A 27,837-nucleotide genomic window follows, 5' to 3' on the forward strand; every position below is an offset into this window, starting at 1 on the left:
TTAAGTTACCAATTTCAGCTGTTAAGATGTAGCACAGCTGGCCACTTTTCTCCATTTGGTACAAATACCTGCTTCCTGCTGCCAAGGGAACAGTGAATGCCCTCCAAGGGAGCCACTGGAGGATGGGCTTCGATGTGAAGGAAATTAAGTGTGCATCTAGCTTCCCACTAGGAGAAATTCTGCATACAGGAATTCTCATAAAAAAGTTCAATCCAAGTTCAGTCTGCCTTTTTGCATGCTTTAGAAGTGAGCTCTGCTTGGGGCCCTCGGTTCAATCTGTGGACGGTGGCAAAAACACAAAAATACAGGGTTCAAATCTCCCCTTTCCCCACTTGAATCACTGCAGGTCATTGCAACAAGTGTTATCTTAGCTGGAAAAAATGTAATTGTCCAAAGAAACCACTAAAATGTCAACACTAAGTCCAACAATAATTACATTGTGAGGGCAGCCACTGCATATGACAAATGCACAAGTGTCTCCATGGTCCCTCTGAGATGTAGAATGGAGTTTGCTAAAAGAACTCAAGAGTTCCTGCACACTAATTCCCCACCCCACACTATGGCATTTAGTGCTACATACATTTTCAAAGCAGCTGCTGTAGCTTCACAAAAGAACCGCCCGAAACCCTCTGTACTTGTCAGACTGATGCAAGGGACCCAGAATGATCACAGCTGCCCCACTAGACACATGGGTCAGCAAACATCCACTGAATACCTAGCGTCTTTCTCCTTCTGGGGGTAGGCTCTTTTTGGAACTACAATACAGGAAATGCAACAATAATATGCAACCTATGAACTCTACACCAACCAAGTTTAAAATTGCATATTATAGGTCTCTGTGGGCTAGCTGCAAAGGAAAATGTTCAGATTTCCGGGGACATGACTGCTTTTCTCTGAAACATAATTTCAGAGAAAGATTCACACTAAAGGAATCTACTGGAAATTCTGCAATTTATTAACAAGACAGGATATTCTTAGCAAGCATCAGGATAGTTATGTACATTAGTGGTGACTCTGCGACCTTGGAATCCTCCTCTGTGGTCACACAGGAATTACTTATATTGAGATTTACCTGCCCACCTTGCCTCAGTTTCTAGAAGAACTGATGTGGCCTGTGCACCCCTGGGGATTAAAGTTTGTGCCTCGTAGAGATGCACATCAGAGCTATGCCTCTGAAAAGTGGCGTTTCTAAGAAATTGGGTCTCATGGACAAACAGAGGAGCTGTGCGGGGAAAAGAGGATCCCTGGGAATAGCACTGCAACAAAGAAACATTTTTGTAAACAACAAAAAAACACAGTCTCTGGAAACATTTTTGGGTACCCACTGATTAGCAGAATTTGCAAAAACACTGAAAAATATCCAGTCATTTTCAGAAAATAACCACTGAAAACAGGACACACTAGGGCTGTGAGAGTGTTAAAGTTGCAAAAGTCTGTGTCGCCTTCTCAAAATAGAACAGAGCTTCTTTACGTTTAGGAAACAGATAAAAACCTGGTAATTTGATCAAGTCATCTAGGAGCATCTATCTTGCCTTTTACTAATTGTACTCCTATAGCACTAAGTGACCTCTTCTGGAAGGAGGGTCGCGACTGAGTGCCACTAAAGTTTGCAACCAACTGCGAGAATACTGCAGTCGCTGATAGGTTTCACCTAACAAGTGGAGATCTGCATAGATGACAGGTGCTAAGGCCCACCAGGTGAGAGTGCTGTGTGTCAGTGCCCAGTATCACGGAAACCTCATTGACTTTGAACCTCAGGGTTACTATCTTATGCAGGTTATTTTCAGATCTCCATGGTGGGTGGGGGTTGGGAAGCCTGATCTGGAGAGAGCTGCTGTAAGGGTGAGCACTGCTACCATTGATTGATAGTGGTGCTGGCTGCTAGAAGATCATACAGTGGAGAGAAGGCTGGAAAACAAAAAGGAGGATCAAATAAGATTTCTTCCAGCCAAGGTTGGAGATGTTCTGTGGCTGACAGACACATGACTGCACTGGAACATATAAGGAGAATATAGAAGGTAGAGGAAGGTGAAAGGTTTAATGAGGAAAATGGAGCAGAAGATGGCACCACTGGAGATCTTGACAGATGCAACAGCTTCTTATCTACATGTTGAGAAGAGAAGTGCGGACCATAGGGCTATTGGTGAAACACTGCATCCGAAAAGTCATACAGAGGTACTTGACAATATGAGAAGGACTGAAAATGTATTTTATCTCGATTCAAGAGGGAAAGAACATTATTAAAAAAAAATAAACCTTTTTGTAATAAACAAACATACAGCAGTGACACAAGTATAAGATATATATATCTTCAGGCAAGTAGGGGAACGTACTTCAATAAGCAATCATTAAAGTTTTGCCACATAACATGACACATAAGTCTCGTACATGCCCCTATATTGAATTGCCCCCCCACCCCCACCCACAGTGGACCTTCCCCCCATCATCTATTATGCTGTCACTATCTGAGGCACTTGCAAGGGTCTCTCCAAACCTTGAGGACCTCCACCACCTCTTCGTCCTGTCTACTTAAGTTCATGTGTGATTCTTCTGCTAAAGCCCATTGCTTGAAGTCACTATGGCAGCAATTTCTATTAGGAACTCTTTGTCCCATCCATGAGATGATGACCCAGGACCTAGCTAGTACCAGCGCCAACTGCAGAAAACTATATGCCATCTTTTTTTCCTTCTGGGTGCCATGTGTTCGGAAAGAACATTATTGAAGTGGTTTGTTATTTTTTTGCTACTCTTTCTCTGCACTCTGATTTTCCACATTCCACCATTCTGCAAAAAGCATGTAGACATCCAAAAAGATATTTGGCCCTGAAGATGGTAGTGGGGGGATGTGAACTGTTACTGTAGTTTTAAGTGCTCTCTAACTGAATCAACCTATGCACAAAAAATGTATATACTCTGAGGACCAATTGCAATCTGGCGGTAATCAGGCATTGCTCTTGACAAATCTTAGACTATAAACTTGACAGAAAGATACTTCTGGTCCTGAGTAAGCAGTTTCTTGGCCTGGGATGACAGCATCTTTGTGGAGTCCTGCCAGACTCCGGGTGAGGCATGGAGAAAAGTCCTTTATTTTCACTAGACCGAGGCAGCTAAGACATTCTTAGAGGGTTTGGTGTAATCTACATATTGGCTTTTGGGTCCTCTTTCTTCTCCATCACTCACTCATATAGTTATTTTAGTTTTGCGTTATTTGTTGCTGTTCAGACGATATGCTGCTCCGCATTTGCCAATTTAGCAGACAGGCCTATTGAGCATAATATTCTGCCTCTGCAAAACTTTATGCTGTGGTGCTGATCTGGAGTTTGGTCTGATAACTTTCAGTTTTGCCAGGATTGAGAGGTCAGCACAACATGCTTTTTATTGTTTGAATCTCTCCTCTTGATTAGACCAACTCCTCTTTCTCCTTTAATTTTCTGCTTCATCATATCACAAATTCTTCCTTTTCCTTCCCAGCCCAACCCCTACTTTCGGTTGCATAATCAGGACTTGTGAGCTGTTCAGTAAGGTATTTATAAAAAGGACGATGAAATACGTAAATGGAATATTCTTCAGGTTAAGTAGCTTGCTTTATCTTTTGTGCAATTTGTGCTTCTGTGCCTACAGCAGTTGTAGCAAAAATATACTCTGATGTGAACAACTTGTGTCAGATTACCTACACACCCACCCGTCAACATTCAAAGTGCCAGAGTCTTAACAATCCTGCTTCCCTCTAGAATCGTTGTAAATTTTCTGGAGTACTGTTGAATTTCACACCATGTAGGGATGTCTTACACTGCTGTGGATAAGTAGTATGTTATCAAGAGAACTATATTGAAATTAAGTATTTTCATTAACATCTTGGAGCACCACAAGTTAACGATAAAGGCCTGGCCTATGCTGATGCTTCAGAATCCCAGGAACCCAGACTGCCTACAGAAAAAGACAAACCTTCTCAACGTAATTAAATTTGATATTGGCATGTTCTCAAAAGCCTTTCTTATTTGCTCCTAAAAAAAATTGATTTGATATCGTAGAGCACAGGTGTTGGTGGGTTGGGAGATTACACTCTATAACTCACAGGCCTGCTTATTATGGATATTGTTTGTTAAAATGCCAAAAAAAACTATTTTTCAAAAAAGTTAACCATAAAGAACAAAATTAAATGTCAATGACTGATTTGTCAAGTACCATCTGGAGCTAAGGTAGTTATTTCGGAAATAAATCCAAGGAGATGTTATTACTCAATATGAACTCCACAACTCAAAAGTGCATTAAAATATCACAGTATATGATGGGCTCCTTCTTACCAGATTATCAAGCATACGCATTAAGGCTTCAAACTCTTGCTCTCCAACCTGCCACTTCGGATGAGCTCCACTTCCTTCACCTGCTGGAGACTCAGGTGTTCGGGATTTGGATTTGTACTTTCCTGGGTCTAATAGAATTAAGTTGTCAGGACCTCCTGAGCTAGCCAATGTGCGGACCTAAATGTAGGAAAATATTTATATTAACCAAAGCAAATGAGCTGTCCACGAAAGAGAGCAGAAGGAAACAATACTAAAAATCTTATACTTGCTGTTGAATTCAGCAACTGGTTACATTTATGAGAAATGTTATTAGACATTTCCTGACTGACAATTTTTTTAAGTTATGAAAACATAATACAGGTCTTGATTAATCATAAATTAAGCATACTCAATGCAGATCTCAAAAAGTCCTATAATCTTTGTTAATTACCACAGGATTCGGAAATTCACAAAGACACTGCTTAGCAGTTTTGCTTCATTAAAATACAAATTCCACAATTTGTTTTCATTTATTATGCGTCAGATCGAGAACATCACCTACTGACTAAAGATTGTTCACTTAAAGATGGACAAAATTAAACAACAGGAGTAGTTTATAAAACTGAAATGTTATGATAGCACAGAGGTTATTTACTACTTACGACAGGAAATCACAATTTCAAATACTATAATCAGCAATTATTAATAACTAAGCTGTCTGGTCATTTTATCTCCCTTGGAACACCCAAAAGGTTGGATCGACGTTCTGAGATTCAAACCTGTGACTAGGAAAAGAGCTGCCAATTCAACCCTTCACTGGGCTAAATTACAACAAACTGAGTTCTACCGTGCTTGCACAACCCGAAACTTCAACAAATACTTGCACATCATTAAAAAGAATGCATCATTACATACCTGTAACTCCAATATATCCCAGTCTGGATATAATCACCATCAATACTCACGGAAACCATGCAATTTGCTCAATGTTTGTTCTTTGCTGACTAATTATAAGACTTACATGACGCATCCTCTGTAAGCACAAACCCTCACCTTCTGCTTTATACATATGTCTCAAGATACAGCAAGTAGGTGTACACTGGAGTCAGCACAGGAACTGGGAGGGGAAAGGGACTGTGGAATAAAAACCAGAAGTCAAATATCTGAGATTACTGACATCAAGTTTATAGACTACTCTTCCTAGTGAATGTCTTATCTCGTGCAGGACAGAACAATGCAGCATACGAGTATATGTTGAATAAAAACCAAGTACCTCATCAGACACTAACACTCCTATCACTTTCAGCACACAAGGGGAAACTACACCAGTTAACGAAATTATGCTTTTTAGAATAAACAATACCTTGGATTTTTAATCACCAGCCACCTACCTGTGGGAATCAACATCTTCCCCATCGTAGGTGGCCCACAGATACAACTGGCTGCAGACAGGATGTTGAGCTTTGGGTCAGGAGTGGATTTCATGCAGCACCTTATCAGCAAACTATTGGGTGGAGTTAAGCTAGCCTTACACTTCAGCGGATTCCTCATGACACGGATAGGGACACACACAACCTTTGGAAATAAGTGCAATGTATGCGAGTCATGATGTCCTACAGCCCCATATTTGCTCCATATCGGAAATATGAACTGCTTTTCTTTGCAGCAAATTGCATTGCTGTCACATAACCTATTCCTTACCAGATGTACAACAGAGGCTTGAATCACCCCAACCTATCCCAAGAAAGATAGATCTTTATTTTTATTTCCAGAGTTTTGAGTATAACAAACATTAATAACATGTAACAAAGTTTTGTTCCTAATTCTACACAACAGTGTAAAAAATACATAACAATACATCAAAGCAGGTTAAAAAGGGCAGGAAACTCCAGGACAATAACAGTCAAACGAAAAATACACTGCTCAAACAAGTAGAGATATGAGAAACAGCTGTCTTTTTGGTTTTTCTAAAATCAAATAGGAAGTACGGCAGGCTAATTTCTGTCAGAAAGGCTTTCTCTCTGTTAGGAATTAATTCTGAAAGACTTTGGCTCTGATGAGGGGCAGGAACAATTTCCTCGTTAAATACAATCATCCCACTAAAGGTCTCAATATGATGATGTGATAAACTAGGAACAATAACAAATATTTATTACCTCACATGACACAATTTGCTAAGTTGATGTTATTTAATGTTCCTGAAAAGCACTGTACTAGCACAGCATGGACGTTCTTACCAATGTACTAACACAACTGTACATGAAAATTTTGTAACAATATTTGATATATATATATATATATATATATATATATATATATATATATATATATATATATGGAAAATGTCACTTACCCAGTGTGCATCTGTTCATGGCATGTTCCACTGCAGATTCACATGCTGTGCATTATCCTGCCATCTAGTGTTGGGCTCGGAGAGTTGTTTTTCTTCGAAGAAGTGTTTTCGAGTCACAGGATTGAGGGACTTCTCCTCTTCAGCTCCATTGCGCATGGGCATCGACTCCATCTTAGATTGTTTTCCCGCAGAGGGTAAGGTAGGAGTGATAGATTATAAAGAAAAGAGATGTCCATGTAAATGGAATAGAGATATATATACATATGTACAAATGAAAGTTTTAACTTAAACGGCTACAGGCTCCCGGGGAGGCGGGAGGGAGCATGTGAATCTGCAGCGGAATATTCCACGAACAGATGTACACTGGGTAAGTGAAATTTTCCATTTGATGGCATGTGTAGCTGCAGATACACATGCTATGCATAGACTACAAAGCCGTTATTCCTCCCATAAGCGGGGTCAGCCTGTAGGAGTTGAAGTTGTTTGAAATAGTGTTGTTAGTACAGCCTGTCCTACTGTGGCTTGTTGTGTGCCATTGTTGTTTCTTTTTTCCTGGTGGAATGTGCTTTTGAGGTTACTAATAGCTGGCTTTTAGGTAACATGTTTAGATGCATTTTACTATCCATCTAGCTAGTCCTTGTTTTGAGATAGGATTACCAGTATGTGGTTTTTGAAACACCACAAGTAATTGTTTGGTTTTCCTAAATGATTTAGTTCTATCAATGTAATACGTTATAGCTCAATGTCCAATGTGTGCAGCGCTCTTTCTGCTACAGAGTCTGGCTGTGGGAAGAAGACTGGCAGTTCCACTGTTTGATCGATATGAAACTGTGATATCAACTTTGGTAGAAATTTTGGGTTTGTCCGAAGTACTACTTTATGTTTGTGTACTTGTATGAGGGGTTGTTCAATAGTGAAAGCTTGGATTTCACTAACTCTTCTTAATGAAGTAATTGCAAATAGGAATGCCACTTCCCATGTTAGGTATTGAATCTGACATGAATGCATAGGTTCAAATGGTGGACCCATGAGTCGTGCGAGTACAATATTTAGATTCCATGAAGGCACTGGGGGTGTTCTTGGTGGTATGATGCGTTTTAGTCCTTCCATGAAGGCTTTGATTACAGGGACTCTAAATAGAGTGGTGTGTTGTATATTTTGCAAATAGCGGTGAGATGTATTTTGATGGATGAAAAGGCTAAATTTGCTTTTTGCAGATGAAGCAAGTAACCTACAATGTCTTGTATTGATGCTGAAAGAGGGGCAATCTGTTTAGATGGACAGTAAAACACAAACCTTTTCCATATGTTCACATAACACTGCCTGGTAGTGGGTTTTCTAGCTTGTTTAATTACTTTCATACATTTGGTTGGAAGATGTAGATATCCAAACTCTAAGACTTCAGGAGCCAAATCGCTAGATTGAGTATTTTGGGATCTGGATGCCTGATCAGTTGTCTGTTTTGTGTTAACAGATCTGGTCTGTTGGGGAGTTTGATGTGTGGTACTACTGACAGATCTAACAGTGTTGTGTTTGTTTTGTTTTGACGCTGCTTGTTGACTAGAAATGGAATGAGCGGGAGAGGGGGAAAAGCGTAAGCAAATATCCCTGACCGGTTGATCCATAGAGCATTGCCCTTGGATAGAGGGTGTGGGAACCTGGATGCGAGGTTTCGGCATTTTGCGTTTTCCCTGGTGGCGAATAGGTCTATGTCTGGTGTTCCCCAGTGATGAAAGTATGTCTGAAGCACTTGGGGATGAATTTCCCACTCGTGCATTTGTTGATGATCTCGGCTGAGAACATCTGCTAATTGATTGTGTATCCCTGGAATGTATTGTGCTACTAGGTGAATGTTGTTTATCGCCCAATACCAATTTGTTTGTGCAAGAAGGGACAGTTGCGATGAGTGGGTCCCTCCTTATTTGTTTAAGTAATACATTGTAGTCATGTTGTCTGTTTTGATCAGAATGTGTTTGTGAACGAGAAGAGGTTGAAAGGCTTTGAGTGCTAGGAATACGGCTAGCAATTCAAGGTGATGTATGTGAAGTTGTTTGAGGTTGGTGTCCCGTTGTCCTTGAATGTTGTGATTGTTGAGGTATGCTCCCCATCCAATCATTGATGCATCTGTTATAAGTGTGGTTTGAGGCACAGGGTCTTGAAATGGCCGCCCTTTGTTTAAATTTGTGGAATTCCACCACTGAAGCGATATGTGTGTTTGGCGGTCTATCAACACTAGATCTTAAAGTTGACCATGTGCTTGTGACCATTGTTGTGCAAGGCACTGTTGCAAGGACCGCATGGTTAATCTTGCATTTGGGACAATGGCGATGCATGATGCCATCATGTCCAACACTTTCATGACACATTTGACTGTGTACTGTTGGTTTAACGGAATTTGTGCCAATACATTGTGGAATGTTTGTACTCTTTGTGGACTTGGGCTTGCAAGTGCTGTGTGCGTATTTAGTGTGGCTCCTAAATACTGTTGAATTTGCAAGTGGGATTTTGGGTAGTTTATAAAGAACCCTAGAGTGTGTAGGGTTGTATTACATAATGTGTATGGTTTTGACACTGTGTATGACTGTTGGATTTTATTAGCCAATGGTCGAGATATGGAAAGACATGGATGTGTTGCCTTCTTAGGTAGGCTGCAACTACCGCAAGGCATTTTGTAAATACTCTGGGAGCTGTTGTTATCCCAAAGGGTAACACTTTGAACTGGTAATGTTTTCCCTGTATTACAAACCTGTGATATTTTCTGTGCGCTGGATGGATGAGTATGTGAAAATATGCATCCCTGAGGTCTAATGTCGCCATGAAATCTTGTGGGACTACATCCTGTAGTGTTACCATGTGAAAGATTGAGAGTTCTAAGATCTAGTATTGGTCTCAAGGTTCCATATTTTTGGGGAATAAGGAAGTAAACCCCTGTCCATATCTGATGTTGTGGTACAAGCTCTATGGCTTGTTTGAATAATAGTGACTGTACTTCTTCTTGCAAGGAGAGTTTGTGTGGTTTTGGAGGTATATCTGGTGGAATTTGTGCCAATTCTATGCAGTAACCATTGCGGATAATGGACAATACCCAGTTGTCTGTTGTAATGGGTAACCAATTTTTGTGGAACGTTTGCAGTCTTCCTCCCACAGGTGAAGAGTGATGAGGGAAGATGTGGAGCGAGTCACTATTTTGTCTGTGAGGCTTGTTTTGTTGGCTGATATTTTCCCCTACCTCTGGGGAATTGGCCTTTATAAGTTCCTCTAAACCCACCTCGTTGGTACTGAGGCTGGTAAGATGGTTTGGATTGTGAGGTGGATGCCTCAGATGTTTGTGCTCTAAAACCACCCCTGTATTGAGGTTTTCGAACTTAACCTCTGTATTGTGTAGTATACAGGGCACCCACAGCTTTAGCGGTGTCTGAGTCTTTCTTCATCTTTTCAATGGTCGTATCAACTTCAGGGCCAAAAAGCTGTTTCTCCGGTTTAAACCCTGACGACCGAAGCCATGCGTGTCTTCGAATAGTAACAGCAGTATTGATTGTCCTAGCGGCTGTGTCTGCTGAGTCTAGGGCTGGCCAAATCTGGTTGTTAGTAATAGCCTGCCCTTCCTCGACTATTTGCTGTGCACTCTTGTTGATCTTTGGGGAGATGCTGGATGATATCTTTTATCTCGTCCCAGTGGACCCTATCATACAGCCAGCAGTGCTTGGGAGTTGGCTATTCTCCACTGATTAGCTGCTTGCGATGCTACTCTTTTGCCAGCAGCATTGAATTTCCTGCTCTCCTTGTCTGGTGGTGGTGCATCACCAGATGACTGGAGTTGGCCCATTTCCTTGTCGCACTCACAACTACAGAATCAGGAGGCAGTTGTTGAGTAGTGAATGCCGGGTCAGAGGGAGGTGGTTTATATTTTTTCTCCACTCTGGGAGTGATGATCCTGGCCTTGACTGGCCCTTGAAAAATTTGATGCGCGTGTTTTAACATGCCTGAAAGCATGGGAAGGGACTGGTAAGTAGTGTGAGTGGAGGATAGTGTATTAAAGAGACAATCATCCTCAAAAGGCTCGGTGTGCATGGCTACGTTGTGGTATGTTGCCACCCTAGCCAGAACTTGAGTGTATCCAGTGCTATCTTCTGGTGGTGATGGTTTGGAAGGATAGCAGTCTGGGCTATTATCAGAAATGGGATCTGGATCATAGAGATCCCATGGGTCGACATTGTTGTGTTGTGAATCTGCAGAGTGCCCAGGAGACTGTGCAGGTGTAGGAGTAGTAGGTGGAGAGACAGTCAGGTGAGGAGAATGAGGAGGAGACTGATGAGGTGAAAATTGTGGAGGTGGTTTTTTTGCTTAGGCCGTGGCACTTTAGCTGGTGGCTTATCAGTGTCCAATTGTCCTTGAAAGGCTAGCTTCCTCTTAGTCTTCAGAGGAGGTGCAGTTAGAATCTTGCCAGTGTCTTTATGAATATGAATTCTGGCCTGCCTTTCATCAATTTCCTCCATTTGTGTGAGTTCGTCCGAAAATCTATGGCTTTCTTTAAGTTGTTTCGAAAGTCCATGCTCCTCTGTGTACATGGGTCTTTTCGGCTCCGAAGCCGGTTTTCTCGGGATCGAAAGGACGGGAGTGGATGTTGGTCTCGGCTCCGAAAGGTATTTTCGCGTCTTTGACTCGATGGGTCGGTTTGCCTGTTTCGGAGCCTGTGCTTCAGCTCGAGTCCGAGGGCTTCAGTGGCGTGGCCTTTCTCGGTGCCAAAGTTGTTGCTTGGTCACCGGAAGTCTTCTTGCGGGTGGAGCCATGGCCTTCTGGCAGTGGCGTTCCCGAGGCCTTGGTTGGATTGGACAGGTGCAGGCGTACTCGCGTGATGTCCTGCCGTGACCGGTCTGTCCTCCTCGGACTCCTGCTCGGAATCGGACCCTCGGACGGAGACTGCGGGGTGCATAATCTCCTCTCCCTCCACGTCGATATGTTCTGTGCTTCTCAACCTTCGTGCTTTTCTGTCTCGTAGAGTCATCTTCCAGCGGAAGGATCTGCAGGCCTCACAAGTATCCTCTTAATGGTCTGGAGATAGACAAAGATTACAGACGAGATGTTGGTCTGTATATGGGAACTTGGTGTGGCACTGAGGATAAAAGCGAAATGGGGTCCAGACCATGAGGCTTCCACGCGGTCGGCCCGCCAGGTCCAAGTTGGGCGCGGGTGCCCCAAAGGGCGAGTAAAGAAGTTGGATCTGCCAGTACCAAAGTGTTGATGAGAGATGATATGCGCTCGAAACAATACGTCAAATTAGAGAGTTTTTAGGACTTTTCTGACTCGAACTACCGGAGCGAAAAGAAACACGTCTGAACCCGATGGAGGAAAGAAAACAATCTAAGATGGAGTCAATGTCCATGCGCAATGGAGCCGAAAAGGAGGAGGAGTCACTCGATCCCGTGACTCGAAAACACTTCTTCGAAGAAAAACAAGTTGTAACACTCCAATCCCAACACTAGATGTCAGGACTATGCATAGCATGTGTATCTGCAGCTACACATGCCATTGAACACACACATATATATATATATATATATATATGGAAAATGTCACTTACCCAGTGTACATCTGTTCGTGGCATTAGTCGCTGCAGATTCACATGCTGTGCACATCCCGCCATCTGGTGTTGGGCTCGGAGTGTTACAAGTTGTTTTTCTTCGAAGAAGTCTTTTCGAGTCACGAGACCGAGGGACTCCTCCCATTTCGACTCCATTGCGCATGGGCGTCCACTCCATCTTAGATTGTTTTCCCCGCAGAGGGTGAGGTAGGAGTTGTGTATGCTAGTAATAGTGCCCATGCAATGGAGTGAATACGTATGTACATAATGAAGTTTAAAGTAATATATTTACAAATGTACAAATGTTCAAGATCTACTTGTAAACGGCTACAGGCTCCCGGGGAGGCGGGTGGGCGCATGCGAATCTGCAGCGACTGATGCCACGAACAGATGTACACTGGGTAAGTGACATTTTCCGTTCGATGGCATGTGTAGCTGCAGATACACATGCTGTGCATAGACTAGTAAGCAGTTATCTCCCCAAAAGCGGTGGTTCAGCCTGTAGGAGTTGAAGTAGTTTGAAATAATGTTCTTAGTACAGCTTGACCTACTGTTGCCTGTTGTGCAGTTAACACATCTACACAGTAGTGCTTGGTAAATGTATGAGGCGTAGACCATGTTGCTGCCTTACATATTTCGTTCATTGGAATATTTCCTAGAAAGGCCATGGTAGCACCTTTCTTTCTGGTTGAGTGTGCCTTTGGTGTAATAGGCAGCTCTCTTTTAGCTTTGAGATAGCAGGTTTGAATGCACTTAACTATCCATCTAGCAATGCCTTGTTTTGAAATTGGATTTCCTGTATGAGGTTTTTGAAAGGCAATAAATAGTTGTTTTGTCTTTCAAATTAGTTTGGTTCTGTCAATGTAGTACATTAGTGCTCTTTTGATGTCTAATGTATGTAGTGCTCTTTCAGCTACAGAATCTGGCTGTGGGAAGAACACTGGTAATTCTACTGTTTGATTCAAGTGGAACGGTGAGATTACTTTTGGTAACAATTTAGGATTTGTCCGTAGGACTACTTTATTTTTGTGTATTTGAATAAATGGTTCTTGAATGGTAAATGCTTGAATTTCACTCACTCTTCTTAGAGATGTGATGGCAATTAAAAATGCAACTTTCCACGTTAAGTATTGCATTTCACAAGAGAGCATGGGCTCAAAAGGTGGACCCATGAGTCGTGTTAAGACAATGTTGAGGTTCCATGAAGGAACTGGTGGTGTTCTTGGTGGTATAATTCTCTTTAGGCCTTCCATAAATGCTTTTATGACTGGTATCCTAAATAATGAAGTTGAGTGCGCAATTTGCAGGTAAGCTGAAATTGCAGTAAGATGTATTTTTATGGAAGAGAAAGCTAGTTTTGACTTTTGCAAATGTAGTAAGTATCCTACTATATCTTTTGCAGATGCGTGTAAGGGTTGAATTTGATTATTATGGCAGTAATAAACAAATCTTTTCCACTTATTTGCATAGCAGTGTCTAGTGGTAGGCTTCCTAGCTTGTCTTATGACCTCCATACATTCTTGTGTGAGGTCTAAGTGCCCAAATTCTAGGATTTCAGGAGCCAAATTGCTAGATTTAGCGATGCTGGATTTGGATGTCTGATCTGTTGTTTGTGTTGTGTTAACAGATCTGGTTTGTTTGGTAGTTTGACATGAGGTACTACTGAAAGGTCCAGTAGTGTTGTGTACCAAGGTTGTCTTGCCCATGTTGGTGCTATTAGTATGAGTTTGAGTTTGTTTTGACTCAACTTGTTTACTAGATATGGAAGGAGTGGGAGAGGGGGAAAAGCGTACGCAAATATCCCTGACTAGTTCATCCATAGCGCATTGCCCTGAGACTGATGTTGTGGGTACCTGGATGCGAAGTTTTGGCATTTTGAGTTTTCCTTTGTTGCAAATAGATCTATTTGTGGTGCTCCCCAAATTTGGAAGTAAGTGTTCAGTATTTGGGGGTGAATTTCCCATTCGTGGATCTGTTGGTGATCCCGAGAGAGATTGTCTGCTAACTGATTTTGAATCCCTGGGATAAATTGTGCTATTAGGCGAATGTGGTTGTGAATTGCCCAATGCCATATTTTTTGTGTCAGGAGACACAACTGTGTCGAGTGCGTTCCTCCCTGTTTGTTTAGGTAATACATTGTTGTCATGTTGTCTGTTTTGACAAGAATGTATTTGTGGGTTATTATGGGTTGAAATGCTTTCAGCGCTAGAAATACCGCTAACAGTTCTAAGTGATTTATATGAAACTGTCTTTGCTGTAAGTCCCATTGTCCTTGGATGCTGTGCTGATTGAGGTGTGCTACCCACCCTGTCATGGATGCATCTGTCGTTATCACGTATTGTGGCACTGGGTCTTGAAAAGGCCGCCCTTGGTTTAAATTTATACTGTTCCACCATTGAAGCGAGATGTATGTTTGGCGGTCTATCAACACCAGATCTAGAAGTTGACCCTGTGCTTGTGACCATTGTGATGCTAGGCACTGTTGTAAGGGCCGCATGTGCAGCCTTGCATTTGGGACAATGGCTATGCATGAAGACATCATGCCTAGCAGTTTCATTACCATTTTGACCTGTATCTTTTGTTTTGGATACATGGCTTGTATTACATTGTGAAATGTTTGAACTCTTTGTGGACTTGGAGTGGCAATCCCTTTTACTGTGTTGATTGTTGCCCCTAGGTATTGCTGTGTTTGACACGGCAGAAGGTGTGACTTTGGGTAGTTGATTGAGAAACCTAGTTTGTGTAGGGTTTCTATGACATATTTTGTGTGTTGTGAACACTGTATTTGCGTGTTGGTTTTTATTAACCAATCGTCTAGGTACGGGAACACATGTATTTGCTGCCTTCTGATATGTGCAGCTACTACTACCAGACATTTTGTAAAAACTCTTGGCGCAGTTGTTATCCCGAATGGCAACACTTTGAATTGGTAATGTATCCCTTGGAATACAAACCTTAGGTACTTTCTGTGTGAAGGATGTATTGGTATATGGAAATATGCATCCTTTAGATCCAGTGTTGTCATTTAGTCTTGTTGTTTGAGCAGTGGGATTACTTCTTGTAATGTAACCATGTGAAAGTGGTCTGATTTGATGTATGTATTTAATATTCTGAGATCTAGTATAGGTCTTAGAGTTTTGTCGTTTTTGGGTATTAGAAAATACAGTGAGTAAACTCCTGTGTTTAATTCTTGTTTTGGTACTAATTCTATTGCTTCTTTTTGGAGCAATGCTTGAACTTCTAATCCTAGAAGATCTATATGTTGTTTTGACATACTGTGTGTTTTCGGTGGGACTGTTGGAGGGAATTTGAGAAATTCTATGCAATAACCATGCTGGATAATTGCTAGTACCCAAGTATCTGTTGTTATCTCCTCCCAATGTTTGTAAAATTGGCTTAGTCTCCCCCCCACAGGTGTTATGTGGTGGCGATGTGTGACTTGTAAGTCACTTCTTATTTTGAGGAGTTTTGGGGCTTTGGAACTTTCCTCTATTTTTCTGGAATTGTCCCCCTCTATATTGCCCCCGAAAACCTCCCCGCTGATATTGGCTTTGGTAAGTGGGCCTTGTTTGTGATGTTGTGGTTTCTGTAGGTTGCCCTCGAAACCCTCCCCTAAAAGGTGTTTTTTTGCGAAATGTGCCTCTGCTCTGCGGGGAGTAGAGTGCGCCCATGGCTTTTGCTGTATCAGTGTCTTTCTTGAGTTTATCAATAGCAGTGTCGACTTCCGGCCCAAACAACTGCTGTTCATTAAATGGCATATTTAGCACGGCTTGTTGAATTTCCGGCTTGAACCCTTACATGCGCAGCCATGCGTGCCTTCTTATTGTTATTGCAGTATTTACTGTCCTTGCAGCCGTATCTGCTGCATCCATCGAAGACCGTATCTGATAATTAGAGATACTTTGTCCTTCTTCCACCACTTGCTGTGCTCTTTTTTGGAACTCTTTGGGTAAGTGTTCTATGAAATGTTGCATCTCATCCCAGTGAGCTCTATCGTATCTTGCCAAAAGTGCTTGTGAATTGGCAATGCGCCATTGGTTTGCTGCTTGTGCTGCAACCCTTTTGCCCGCAGCATCAAATTTGCGACTCTCCTTGTCTGGAGGTGGTGAGTCCCCTGAGGTATGAGAGTTCGCTTTCTTAAGAGCTGCCCCGACAACTACTGAGTCTGGTGTTAACTGCGTTGTAATATAAATTGGATCTGTTGGCGGTGGCTTGTACTTTTTCTCAACCCTTGGAGTTATGGCTCGGCCTTTAACAGGATCCTGAAAGATTTGTTTTGAATGTTTTAGCATTCCTGGGAGCATAGGTAGGCTTTGGTATTGGCTATGAGTGGAGGATAGCGTGTTAAACAAAAAGTCATCCTCAATTGGTTCAGAATGCAAGGTGACGTTATGGAAAGCAGCTGCCCTTGCGACCACCTGTGTGTAAGATGTACTGTCCTCAGGTGGGGACGGCCTGGCAGGGTACGAGTCTGGGCTGTTATCCGATACTGGAACATCGTACAGGTCCCATGCATCGGGATCATCTTGACTCATTGTAGTATGAGTCGGGGAGTGCATCAGTGGAGGAGTTGCTACCGGTGATGTGTGCACTGACGGTAGTGGAGACGGTGGTGGAGTTGTTTTCCTTGCTACCTTTGCCTGTGGCTGCTTGTCCTTTTCTTGAAAGGCAAGTTTTCTTTTTATTTTAATAGGGGGAAGAGTGGTTATCTTCCCTGTGTCTTCTTGAATGTGGAGCCTTCTTTGAGTATAGTCTGGCTCTACTGCTTCAAGTTCCTCTCCGAATCTATGCTTTTGCATTTGGGAGGACAATCCTTGTTCCTCTGTATAGGAACCTGTTTTCGGCTCCGAGGCTGGATGTTTCGGAACCAAAACTTTTTCAGACGTCTTTTTAGGCTCCGAAGAAACCTTTTTAATTTTCGGCGTGGTGGTGTCTCGGTGCCGAAATTGTTCAGTGTTGCTGTCCCGATGCCGAAATTTTTCTGAGCCGATATCTCGGCTCCGAGATTGCTGTGTGGCGGTATCTCGACCGGAGTCGGGTGACTTTGACACAAGCGTGCCCTTTTTCGGTGCCTTGGGTCAGTCACCTAATTTTTGGGTTAAGCCATGGCCTGTTGGCGGTGGCGTCCCCTGGGCTTTTGTTGACTTCTCGTGAGTCTTATGTTTCGACGTCTTACTCACGGTTTTCGGCATTTCTTCGGTTTCGAGCTCTTCCGAGTCCGACTCGTGGATAGAGAAAGCTTCCTCTTCCTCCTCAAAACGCTCTTGTCCTGTCGGCGTCGACGCCATCTGCAGTCTTCTGGCTCTTCGGTCTCTTAATGTCTTCCTCGACCGAAACGCTCGACAGGCTTCACAAGTATCTTCCTTGTGCTTGGGAGACAAGCACAAGTTACAGACCAGATGCTGATCCGTATACGGATACTTGTTATGGCATTTTGGACAGAAGCGGAATGGGGTCCGTTCCATCAGCCTTGAAGTCACAAGTGGCTGGGCCGACCAGGCCCTGACGGGGATCGAAAAAAAACCCGAAGGGCCACCGGAGCTCTTCAAAATTCGGTGTTGATCTGTTGTAACTAACCCGATACCGAACGCAAACAATCCCGACGTTTTTTCCGAGATTCTAACTAACTTTCCGACCCGAAACACGGAGCGAAAAGGAACACGTCCGAACCCGATGGCAGAAAAAAAACAATCTAAGATGGAGTCGACGCCCATGCGCAATGGAGTCGAAATGGGAGGAGTCCCTCGGTCTCGTGACTCGAAAAGACTTCTTCGAAGAAAAACAACTTGTAACACTCCGAGCCCAACACCAGATGGCGGGATGTGCACAGCATGTGTATCTGCAGCTACACATGCCATCGAACATATGGAAAATGTCACTTACCCAGTGTACATCTGTTCGTGGCATTAGTCGCTGCAGATTCACATGCTGTGCACAGTCCGCCGTCTGGTGTTGGGCTCGGAGTGTTACAAGTTGTTTTTCTTCGAAGAAGTCTTTTCGAGTCACGAGACCGAGGGACTCCTCCCATTTCGATTCCATTGCGCATGGGCGTCGACTCCATCTTAGATTGTTTTCCCCGCAGAGGGTAAGGTAGGAGTTGTGTATGTTAGTAATAGTGCCCATGCAATGGAATGAATACGTATGTACATAATAAAGGTTAAAGTAATATATTTACAAATGTACAAATGTTCAAGATCTACTTCTAAACGGCTACAGGCTCCCGGGGAGGCGGGTGGGCGCATGTGAATCTGCAGCGACTAATGCCACGAACAGATGTACACTGGGTAAGTGACATTTTCCGTTCGATGGCATGTGTAGCTGCAGATACACATGCTGTGCATAGACTAGTAAGCAGTTATCTCCCCAAAAGCGGTGGTTCAGCCTGTAGGAGTTGAAGTAGTTTGAAATAATGTTCTTAGTACAGCTTGACCTACTGTGGCTTGTTGTGCAGGTAACACATCTACACAGTAGTGCTTGGTAAATGTATGAGGCGTAGACCATGTTGCTGCCTTACATATTTCGTTCATTGGAATATTTCCTAGAAAGGCCATGGTAGCACCTTTCTTTCTGGTTGAGTGTGCCTTTGGTGTAATAGGCAGCTCTCTCTTAGTTTTAAGATAGCAGGTTTGAATACACTTAACTATCCACCTAGCAATGCCTTGTTTTGAAATTGGATTACCTGTGTGAGGTTTTTGAAAGGCAATAAATAGTTGTTTTGTTTTTCTAATTAGTTTTGTTCTGTCAATGTAGTACATTAGTGCTCTTTTGATGTCTAATGTATGTAGTGCTCTTTCAGCTACAGAATCTGGCTGTGGGAAGAACACTGGTAATTCTACTGTTTGATTTAAGTGGAACGGTGAGATAACCTTTGGTAAAAAATTTGGATTTGTCCTTAGAACTACTTTATTTTTATGTATTTGAATAAATGGTTCTTGTATGGTAAATCTTGAATCTCACTCACTCTTCTTAGAGATGTGATGGCAATCAAAAATGCAACTTTCCACGTTAAGTATTGCATTTCACAAGAATGCATGGGCTCGAAAGGTGGACCCATGAGTCTTGTTAAGACAATGTTGAGGTTCCATGAAGGAAGAGGTGGTGTTCTTGGTGGTATGATTCTCTTTAAGCCTTCCATAAACGCTTTAATGACTGGTATTCTAAATAGTGAAGTTGAATGAGTAATTTGCAGGTAAGCTGATATTGCGGTGAGATGTATCTTTATGGAAGAGAAAGCTAGATTTGATTTTTGCAAATGTAGTAAATATCCTACTATATCTTTTGGAGATGCGTGTAATGGCTGAATTTGATTATTCTGGCAATAATACACAAATCTTTTCCACTTATTTGCATAGCAGTGTCTAGTGGTAGGTTTCCTAGCTTGTCTTATGACCTCCATACATTCTTGTGTGAGGTCTATGTGTCCGAATTCTAGGATTTCAGGAGCCAAATTGCTAGATTCAAAGATGCTGGATTTGGATGTCTGATCTGTTGTTTGTGTAGTGTTAACAGATCTGGTCTGTTGGGTAGTTTGACATGAGGTACTACTGACAGGTCTAGTAGTGTTGTGTACCAAGGTTCCCTTGCCCATGTTGGTGCTATTAGTATGAGTTTGAGTTTGTTTTGACTCAACCTGTTTACTAGATATGGAAGGAGAGGGAGAGGGGGAGGGGGAGGGGGAAAAGCGTACGCAAAGATCCCTGACCAGTCATCCATAGAGCATTGCCTTGGGATTGATCTTGTGGGTACCTGGATGCGAAGTTTTGGCATTTTGAGTTTTCTTTTGTTGCAAATAGATCTATTTGAGGTGTCCCCCAAATTTGAAAGTAATTGTTTAGTATTTGGGGGTGAATTTCCCATTCGTGAGTTTGTTGGTGATCTCGAGAGAGATTGTCTGCCAACTGGTTCTGAATCCCTGGAATGAATTGTGCTATTAGGCGAATGTGGTTGTGAATCGCCCAATGCCATATTTTTTGTGTTAGGAGACACAACTGTGTCCCTCCTTGTTTGTTTAGATAATACATCGTTGTCATGTTGTCTGTTTTGACAAGAATGTATTTTTGGGTTATTATGGGTTGAAATGCTTTCAGCGCCAGAAATACTGCTAACATTTCTAAGTGATTTATGTGAAACTGCCTCTGATGTATGCCCCATTGTCCTTGGATGCTGTGTTGATTGAGGTGTGCTCCCCACCCTGTCATGGAAGCATCTGTCGTTATGACGTATTGTGGCACTGGGTCTTGGAAAGGCCGCCCTCGGTTTAAGTTTGTACTGTTCCACCATAGAAGCGAGATGTATGTTTGGCGGTCTATCAACACCAGATCTAGAAGTTGACCCTGTGCTTGTGACCATTGTGATGCTAGGCACTGTTGTAAGGGCCGCATGTGCAATCTTGCGTTTGGGACAATGGCTATGCATGAAGACATCATGCCTAGGAGTTTCATTACCAATCTGACTTGTATCTTTTGTGTTGGATACATGGCCTGTATTACGTTGTGAAATGCTTGAACCCTTTGTGGACTTGGAGTGGCAATCCCCTTTTCTGTGTTGATTGTCGCTCCTAAGTATTGCTGTGTTTGACACGGCAAAAGGTGTGACTTCGCGTAGTTGATGGAGAAACCTAGCTTGTGAAGGGTTTGTATGGCATATTTTGTGTGCTGTGAACACTGTTTTAGCGTGTTGGTTTTGATTAACCAGTCGTCTAAGTACGGGAATACATGTATTTGCTGCCTTCTGATATGTGCAGCTACTACTGCCAGACATTTTGTAAAAACTCTTGGCGCAGTTGTTATTCCGAATGGCAACACTTTGAATTGGTAATGTATTCCTCGGAATACGAACCGTAGGTATTTCCTGTGTGAAGGATGTATTGGTATATGGAAATACGCATCTTTTAGATCTAATGTTGTCATGTAGTCTTGCTGTTTGAGCAGTGGGATTACATTTTGTAACGTGACCATGTGAAAGTGGTCTGATTTGATGTAGGTATTTAGTGTTCTGAGATCTAGTATTGGTCTCAGAGTTTTGTCCTTTTTGGGTATTAGAAAGTACAGTGAGTAAACCCCTGTGTTCTTTTGTTGATTTGGTACTAATTCTATTGCGTCCTTTTGTAGCAATGCTCGAACCTCTAGTCCTAGAAGATCTATATGTTGTTTTGACATATTGTGTGTTTTCGGTGGGATGTTTGGAGGGAATTGGAGAAATTCTATGCAATAACCATGCTGGATAATTGCTAAGACCCAAGTATCTGTTGTTATTTCCTCCCAATGTTTGTAAAATTGGCTTAGTCTTCCCCCCACAGGTGTTATGTGATGGGGTTGTGTGACTTGTGAGTCACTGTTTATTTTGAGGAGTTTTGGGGCCTTGGAATTTTCCGCGATTTCTTGGGAATTGGCCCCCTCTATATTGCCCCCGAAAACCTCCCCTCTGATATTGACCCTGGTAAGTTGGCCTTGTTTGTGAGGTTGTGGTTTCTGTGGGTTGACCTCGAAACCCTCCCCGAAAAGGTGTTTTCCGAAATGTGCCTCTGCTTTGCGGGGAGTAGAGTGCGCCCATGGCTTTGGCTGTATCGGTGTCTTTTTTGAGTTTCTCAATGGCAGTGTCTACCTCCGGCCCAAACAATTGCTGTTCATTAAACGGCATATTGAGCACAGCTTGTTGGATTTCCGGCTTGAACCCTGAAGTGCGCAGCCATGCGTGCCTTCGTATCGTGATTGCAGTGTTTATTGTCCTTGCAGCTGTATCTGCTGCATCCATGGAAGACCGTATCTGATTATTTGAGATACTTTGACCCTCTTCCACCACCTGTTGCGCTCTTTTTTGGAACTCCTTGGGTAAGTGTTCAATGAAATGTTGCATTTCATCCCAATGAGCTCTGTCGTATCTTGCCAAAAGTGCTTGTGAATTGGCAATACGCCATTGATTTGCTGCTTGTGCTGCGACCCCTTTTCCCGCAGCATCAAATTTGCGGCTCTCCTTGTCTGGAGGTGGTGCATCTCCTGAGGTATGAGAGTTGGCTCTCTTACGAGCTGCCCGACAACTACTGAATCTGGTGTTAGTTGCGTTGTAATATAGATTGGATTTGTTGGCGGTGGCTTGTACTTTTTCTCCACCCTTGGAGTTATGGCTCTGCCTTTAACTGGATCCTGAAATATTTGTTTTGAGTGTCTTAGCATTCCTGGGAGCATGGGAAGGCTTTGGTACTGGCTATGGGTGGAGGATAGGGTGTTAAAGAGAAAGTCATCCTCAATTGGTTCAGAATGTAGGGTGACATTGTGAAATTCGGCTGCCCTTGCGACCACCTGTGAGTAGGATGTACTGTCCTCAGGTGGTGACGGTTTTGTAGGATAGGAGTCTGGGCTGTTGTCAGACACTGGAGCATCGTAAAGGTCCCATGCATCGGGATCATCCTGACTCATTGTGGTATGAGCTGGTGAGTGCATCAGTGGTGGAGTTGTTGGTGGTGATGCATGTGTTGATGGTGGTGGAGAAGGTGGTGGAGTTGTTTTCCTTGCCACCTTTGCTTGTGGTTGCTTGTCCTTTTGTTGAAAGGCAAGTTTCCTTTTAATTTTGATTGGGGGAAGAGTGGTTATCTTCCCTGTGTCCTCATGAATATGAAGCCTCCTTTGCTTGTAGTCAGGCTCTACAGCTTGAACCTCCTCTCCAAATCTATGTAATTGGGAGGTTAATCCTTGTTCCTCTGTATAGGAACTGGTTTTCGGCTCCGAGGCTGGATGTTTCGGAACCGAAACCTTTTCGGATGTCTTTTTAGGCTCCGAAGAAACCTTCTTTGCTTTCGGCGTGGTGTCTTGGTGCCGAAATTCTTCGGTGCCGCTGCCTCTGTGCCGAAGTTTCTCGGAGCCGCTGTCTCGGCTCCGAGATTGCTGTGTGGCGGTATCTCGACCGGAGTCGGATGACTTCGACACCAGCATGCCCTTTTTCGTTGCCTTGGGTTGGTCACCTAGTTTTCGGGTTAAGCCATGGCCTGTTGGCGGTGGCGTCCCCTGGGCTTTTGTGGATTTCTCGTGAGTCTTGATTTTCGACGTCTTACTCACGGTTTTGGGTGTTTCTTCGGCGTCGAGTTCTTCAGAATCCGACTCGTGGACGGAGAAGGCCTCCTCTTCCTCCTCGAAACGTTCTTGACCTGTCGGCGTGGACACCATTTGTAGTCTCCTGGCTCTTCGGTCTCTCAGCGTCTTCCTCGACCGAAACGCTCGACAGGCTTCACAAGTATCCTCCTTGTGCTCGGGGGACAAGCACAAGTTACAGACCAGATGCTGATCCGTATACGGATACTTGTTATGGCATTTTGGGCAGAAGCGGAATGGGGTCCGTTCCATCAGCCTTGAAGTCGCATGTGGCCGGGCCGACCAGGCCCCGACGGGGGATCGAAAAAACCCCGAAGGGCCACCGGAGCACTTCAAAATTCGGTGTCGATTTGTTTTAACTAACCCGATACCGAACGCAAACAATACCGACGTTTTTTCCGACATTCTAACTAACTTTCCGACCCGAAACACGGAGCGAAAAGGAACACGTCCGAACCCGATGGCGGAAAAAAACCAATCTAAGATGGAGTCGACGCCCATGCGCAATGGAATCGAAATGGGAGGAGTCCCTCGGTCTCGTGACTCGAAAAGACTTCTTCGAAGAAAAACAACTTGTAACACTCCGAGCCCAACACCAGACGGCGGACTGTGCACAGCATGTGTATCTGCAGCTACACATGCCATCGAACATATATATTATATATATTATCTAGTGGCGGTCGCTACTGGGTAGTTATAGTTAGGACCTAGTTTGTACAGTAGAAAGCAGTGTTTTACTTGCCTATATCTTTTGTGCAGCTTTACGAACCTTCAAGAAATTTTCCCCAAAACTTTTGACAGTCACGTCAGCTGCTGTCTGGAAAGTTTTGGGGTGATCCGTCAAGCCGGGGCAGAAAAAAAGGGGGGTGGTCAAAAAAGGAGAGTTTCCAATGTTAATTCTCACAGTGATTTTGAACACCGATAGCGCCCAAACCACTGAACGGAACTGCACCAAATTTGGCAGAAAGGTAGCTCTTGGTGCAGAAAGCATAGTTTTTGTTATTTGGTATAAATCCGTTTAGTAGTTTTTTAGATATTGAAGAAAATCCCAAAAATTTATATATACGGACGCAAAGGCTTTGCAAACCCTGCTGATCTCGTGCTGAGATCTGATTGGCTGCCAGCACTTCAAAAAGAAAGTGTTAGCAGCCATGCAAATAGAAACAAATAGAAAAGGGGCCACAATAGGAACACCCTGTCCCCTTAGCTCTGGTGCTGAGGTCACAAGGGCTAAAAAAGCGCTTTTTAAAAATATTTATTTTACATTTCTGCTGTGAAATCGAGACAGACTCGCAAATCCATGGCAAAAAATGCTTTAAAAAAAGAAACGTGTGGGCTTCTGCGCTCGTTTTTTTAAATGCCCACGGGTGGGCCAGCTCCTAGGGGCATTGAGTTACTGAATGCGAGGGGGGCACCACTTCCCCAGGCCTATTATCAAATTTAACCCACGCGGCCGCCTGGTCCCCCCCCCCAAGCCCCTGGGGAATGAGACCTCCCAGGAGCATTAAACAAATATACGGTAAATATGCATGCAGGGAACAGAGATGATAGGTTTGCTTCAGCAACCACAGAGCTGCTACTTAAAACAGCTCCTTGGTTGCTGAAGCAATGGTACTGCAGGGGAGGCCTTGAGGCTTCCCCCGCGGTCCCAGATATCCCATAAAGGGCTTTTTCTAAAATAAAAAATATATTAAAAAAACAAAAACACCTGAAGGGGCCACGGGAGAGCCCTTGAGGGCTCCCCCATGATTGCAGATAGCCCATGAAGGGCTAAAAAAGGGTAGGAAAAAAAAAAAAAATTATAGGAAAAAAACAAATTGAATAGCTGAGGGTTCGAGTGCATTCCCTATTTTTTGTTTTTTAAGTAAAAATGTTTAAGGCTCATCCTGAAAGGTGATTTTACTCTTTTTAAATACCAAATATATTTTTCTTTTCAAATTATGCAGAAATCTCATATTCTACTTATATCATACATCAAAGCCTAAAAAACTTGTTATCTCTCTGTCTTTCAATCTTTGTCCCACTCTCACACCCACTCAGACACTTACACACCCACTCACAGACCCACTCAAGACACTCACGCATGCACTTGCAAACCCACTCAGCCCCATTCAGGAACCCACTCACAGCCCCAGTCTGGCATCCACTCACAGACCCCACTCAGACACTCACGCACCCACTCACAGAGCCAGTCAGACAGACACTCACGGACCCACTCAGATAGTTACAGACCCACGCAGACTCTCACACATCCACTCAGACCCACTGACAGCCTCATGCACCCACTCACAGATCAGCAAGCGCCCACTAAAACACTGATGTGCACACACTCACACCCAGACACTCTCACAGCCACTCTCACCTCCAGAGACAGTTTCTCACACCCAGAGAGATTGCAGCCAACTTTCACCACGCACGCGCAAAGGGTCAAACATAGCATAGGATTGGGTGGTTAGGGGGGTTGGCCGCAGGGTCTGGATGCAGGCCAGGTCTTGCAGGCAACCTTAGCTGCGCATGAGTGAAGGGCGTGCACAGTGCAAGGCTGGGTGCTTATATGGGGGGGGGTGGGATTTACTTGGCCTCCTGGCCTGGCCACAGGCTAGGCCCTGTGGCCAACAGTCATAGAGGTTGGATTAATGTTTAGTAATGAAAATTACTAAACGTTAAAAAACAAATCAGAGATTCACTGAAAAAAAACAAAGAATACAGAGACTTTACAGTTAGGAAATAGAATTTAAAAAACATATAAATTCACTTAAAACCAAAGGTTACAGGGATGTTGTAGTTAGGCTCACATTTAAAACGAAATTCACAAGTTAGAGTTACCACAAGAAACAATAACTCGTCCCCAAAGGTAACTATAACTCGTGCCCTTGCCATGCACTGCTAATTAACTCACAAATGACAGCACTCATGACATCTTTGATAACATAATTGATAAAATCAACGTAATATCTGCAGTAAAATGCTTGATAAAAAAAACTGTGCATAGAGTGGGAGTGAGCTATAGTTACCTTAGGGATGAGTTATAGTTACTTGAGGTAACTGACTATAACCAGTGAATTTCTATGGTTTTATAGGTCTAAAATTGTGAACCTAATTATAACATCCCTGTAACATTTTTTTTTTTTTTTTAAAGTGAATATATATACATATATATGTATCCACACACAATTCATAATTCTTTTACACCGTAATTTCTAAAAGCCAAAAGGAACATTTCCTATACCAAAGCACTTTTTATAACACCGTAAAACATAGAAGCCCAGTTGGGACATCAGTGGTCACTCATAATACAACAAGCATTTTCAATGCAACGGGTCTCGCATTTGTTAGAGTTAGAGCTATTAGCGTTGTAAAGCAAAAAAAAACAACGACAACAACAAAACGCAGCGCAATTGCGCTGCGTGGAAAATAAACAGATAAAGTAGTCCAGACTCCAGGCTGAAAACATCGATCCTCGTATGTTTTTGGTGCTTTACCGGTGCTGTGTAGGTGGGCTAAACACCGGAAAAGGCATGACATATGCATGCCTTTCACAAATGAAAGCAAGCGGATTTTAAAAGGCAAGCCCACTAACCAATGTAAGTGACTGACGTGGCATGGGCGTGGTTTCAAGCCCAAAGAGAGATTACAGAATGGACGGAGGACTTTGTGCTCGCCCATAAATATGGCATAGCTACTCCACAGCAATAACATTTCACAGCTGAGTTGTGACATTAAAATGCCTGTTGCCATACTCATCAGAGAGCATGAAAAACAGAAATACCACTACTGCTTACACAATGAAAACAACGACTATATGTATAGTTAATCTAAACTGTTTCCCTGAAATAAACGGGCAGTAACAGAAAGGAAAGCCAAAAGAGGCATTGGCAAAGTCAACAGTTTTGGGTATTTTAAAACTGAAAGTACTTTTTCACTGATTGTCAAGTTTGTGTGTATAGTTTTGGGGATTGGTGGGTGGTGATTGTGAAATTGATTCAATGTCTGGCTGCATAACTGAGTTCATGGATTGATGCATGAGTGACTGAATGCCTATTCCATGTGACTCAAAGCTTAGAAAAATGTTCTGTGCACCCTGCCAAATGTTTACAGACCTTTCAGCAGCCATGCACCAGATCATGCTGTATCACAAAGGCAGCTATTCACAGTACGGCTGGGAAGATCCAGTGTTATAGAAAAATGTGCAACAATTATTCCAATATCAAATATATGTCGCTCTGTGGTCCAGTCTACAGTATCGTAGAGAGGGGGGTTAGTCCAATATATCACTATCTAGAAAAGCCATCTTTAAACCTGAGGATAGTGTCAGAAAGTGGTCCAGTGTGGTACAGGAATTGTGTCCACTCGAGCTGAAGTTATACTGCTGCATTCATGTAACAGCACTTCAAATTATTAGGAATATAACCCTTATCATTGCCAATGCTTATTTATGCCGTCTACAGAGGAGAAGCGGAGGTCGGGAAGCAAGGGAACCACTGAACTGTGTTAAGATCCCAAAGCGCTAACTGGATGTGTTTCCTGAGAATCACA

General features: G+C 43.0%; 1 protein-coding gene across 18 annotated transcripts in view; it reads right to left on the bottom strand.

Moving 5' to 3' along the window:
- The window catches only part of ADD1 (adducin 1), a 572,382-nt gene that overhangs the window by 299,894 nt on the left and 244,651 nt on the right, over positions 1 to 27,837 (bottom strand). For all 18 annotated transcript variants that reach the window (XM_069203567.1, XM_069203558.1, XM_069203535.1 and 15 more), the window contains exon 10: positions 4,305 to 4,481. In XM_069203567.1, the coding sequence (XP_069059668.1) occupies positions 4,305 to 4,481 (177 nt within the window). The remainder of the gene's footprint in view (positions 1 to 4,304; positions 4,482 to 27,837) is intronic.

The sequence above is a fragment of the Pleurodeles waltl genome, chromosome 1_2 (assembly GCF_031143425.1).
Source record: "Pleurodeles waltl isolate 20211129_DDA chromosome 1_2, aPleWal1.hap1.20221129, whole genome shotgun sequence".
NCBI classification, from domain to species: domain Eukaryota; kingdom Metazoa; phylum Chordata; class Amphibia; order Caudata; family Salamandridae; genus Pleurodeles; species Pleurodeles waltl.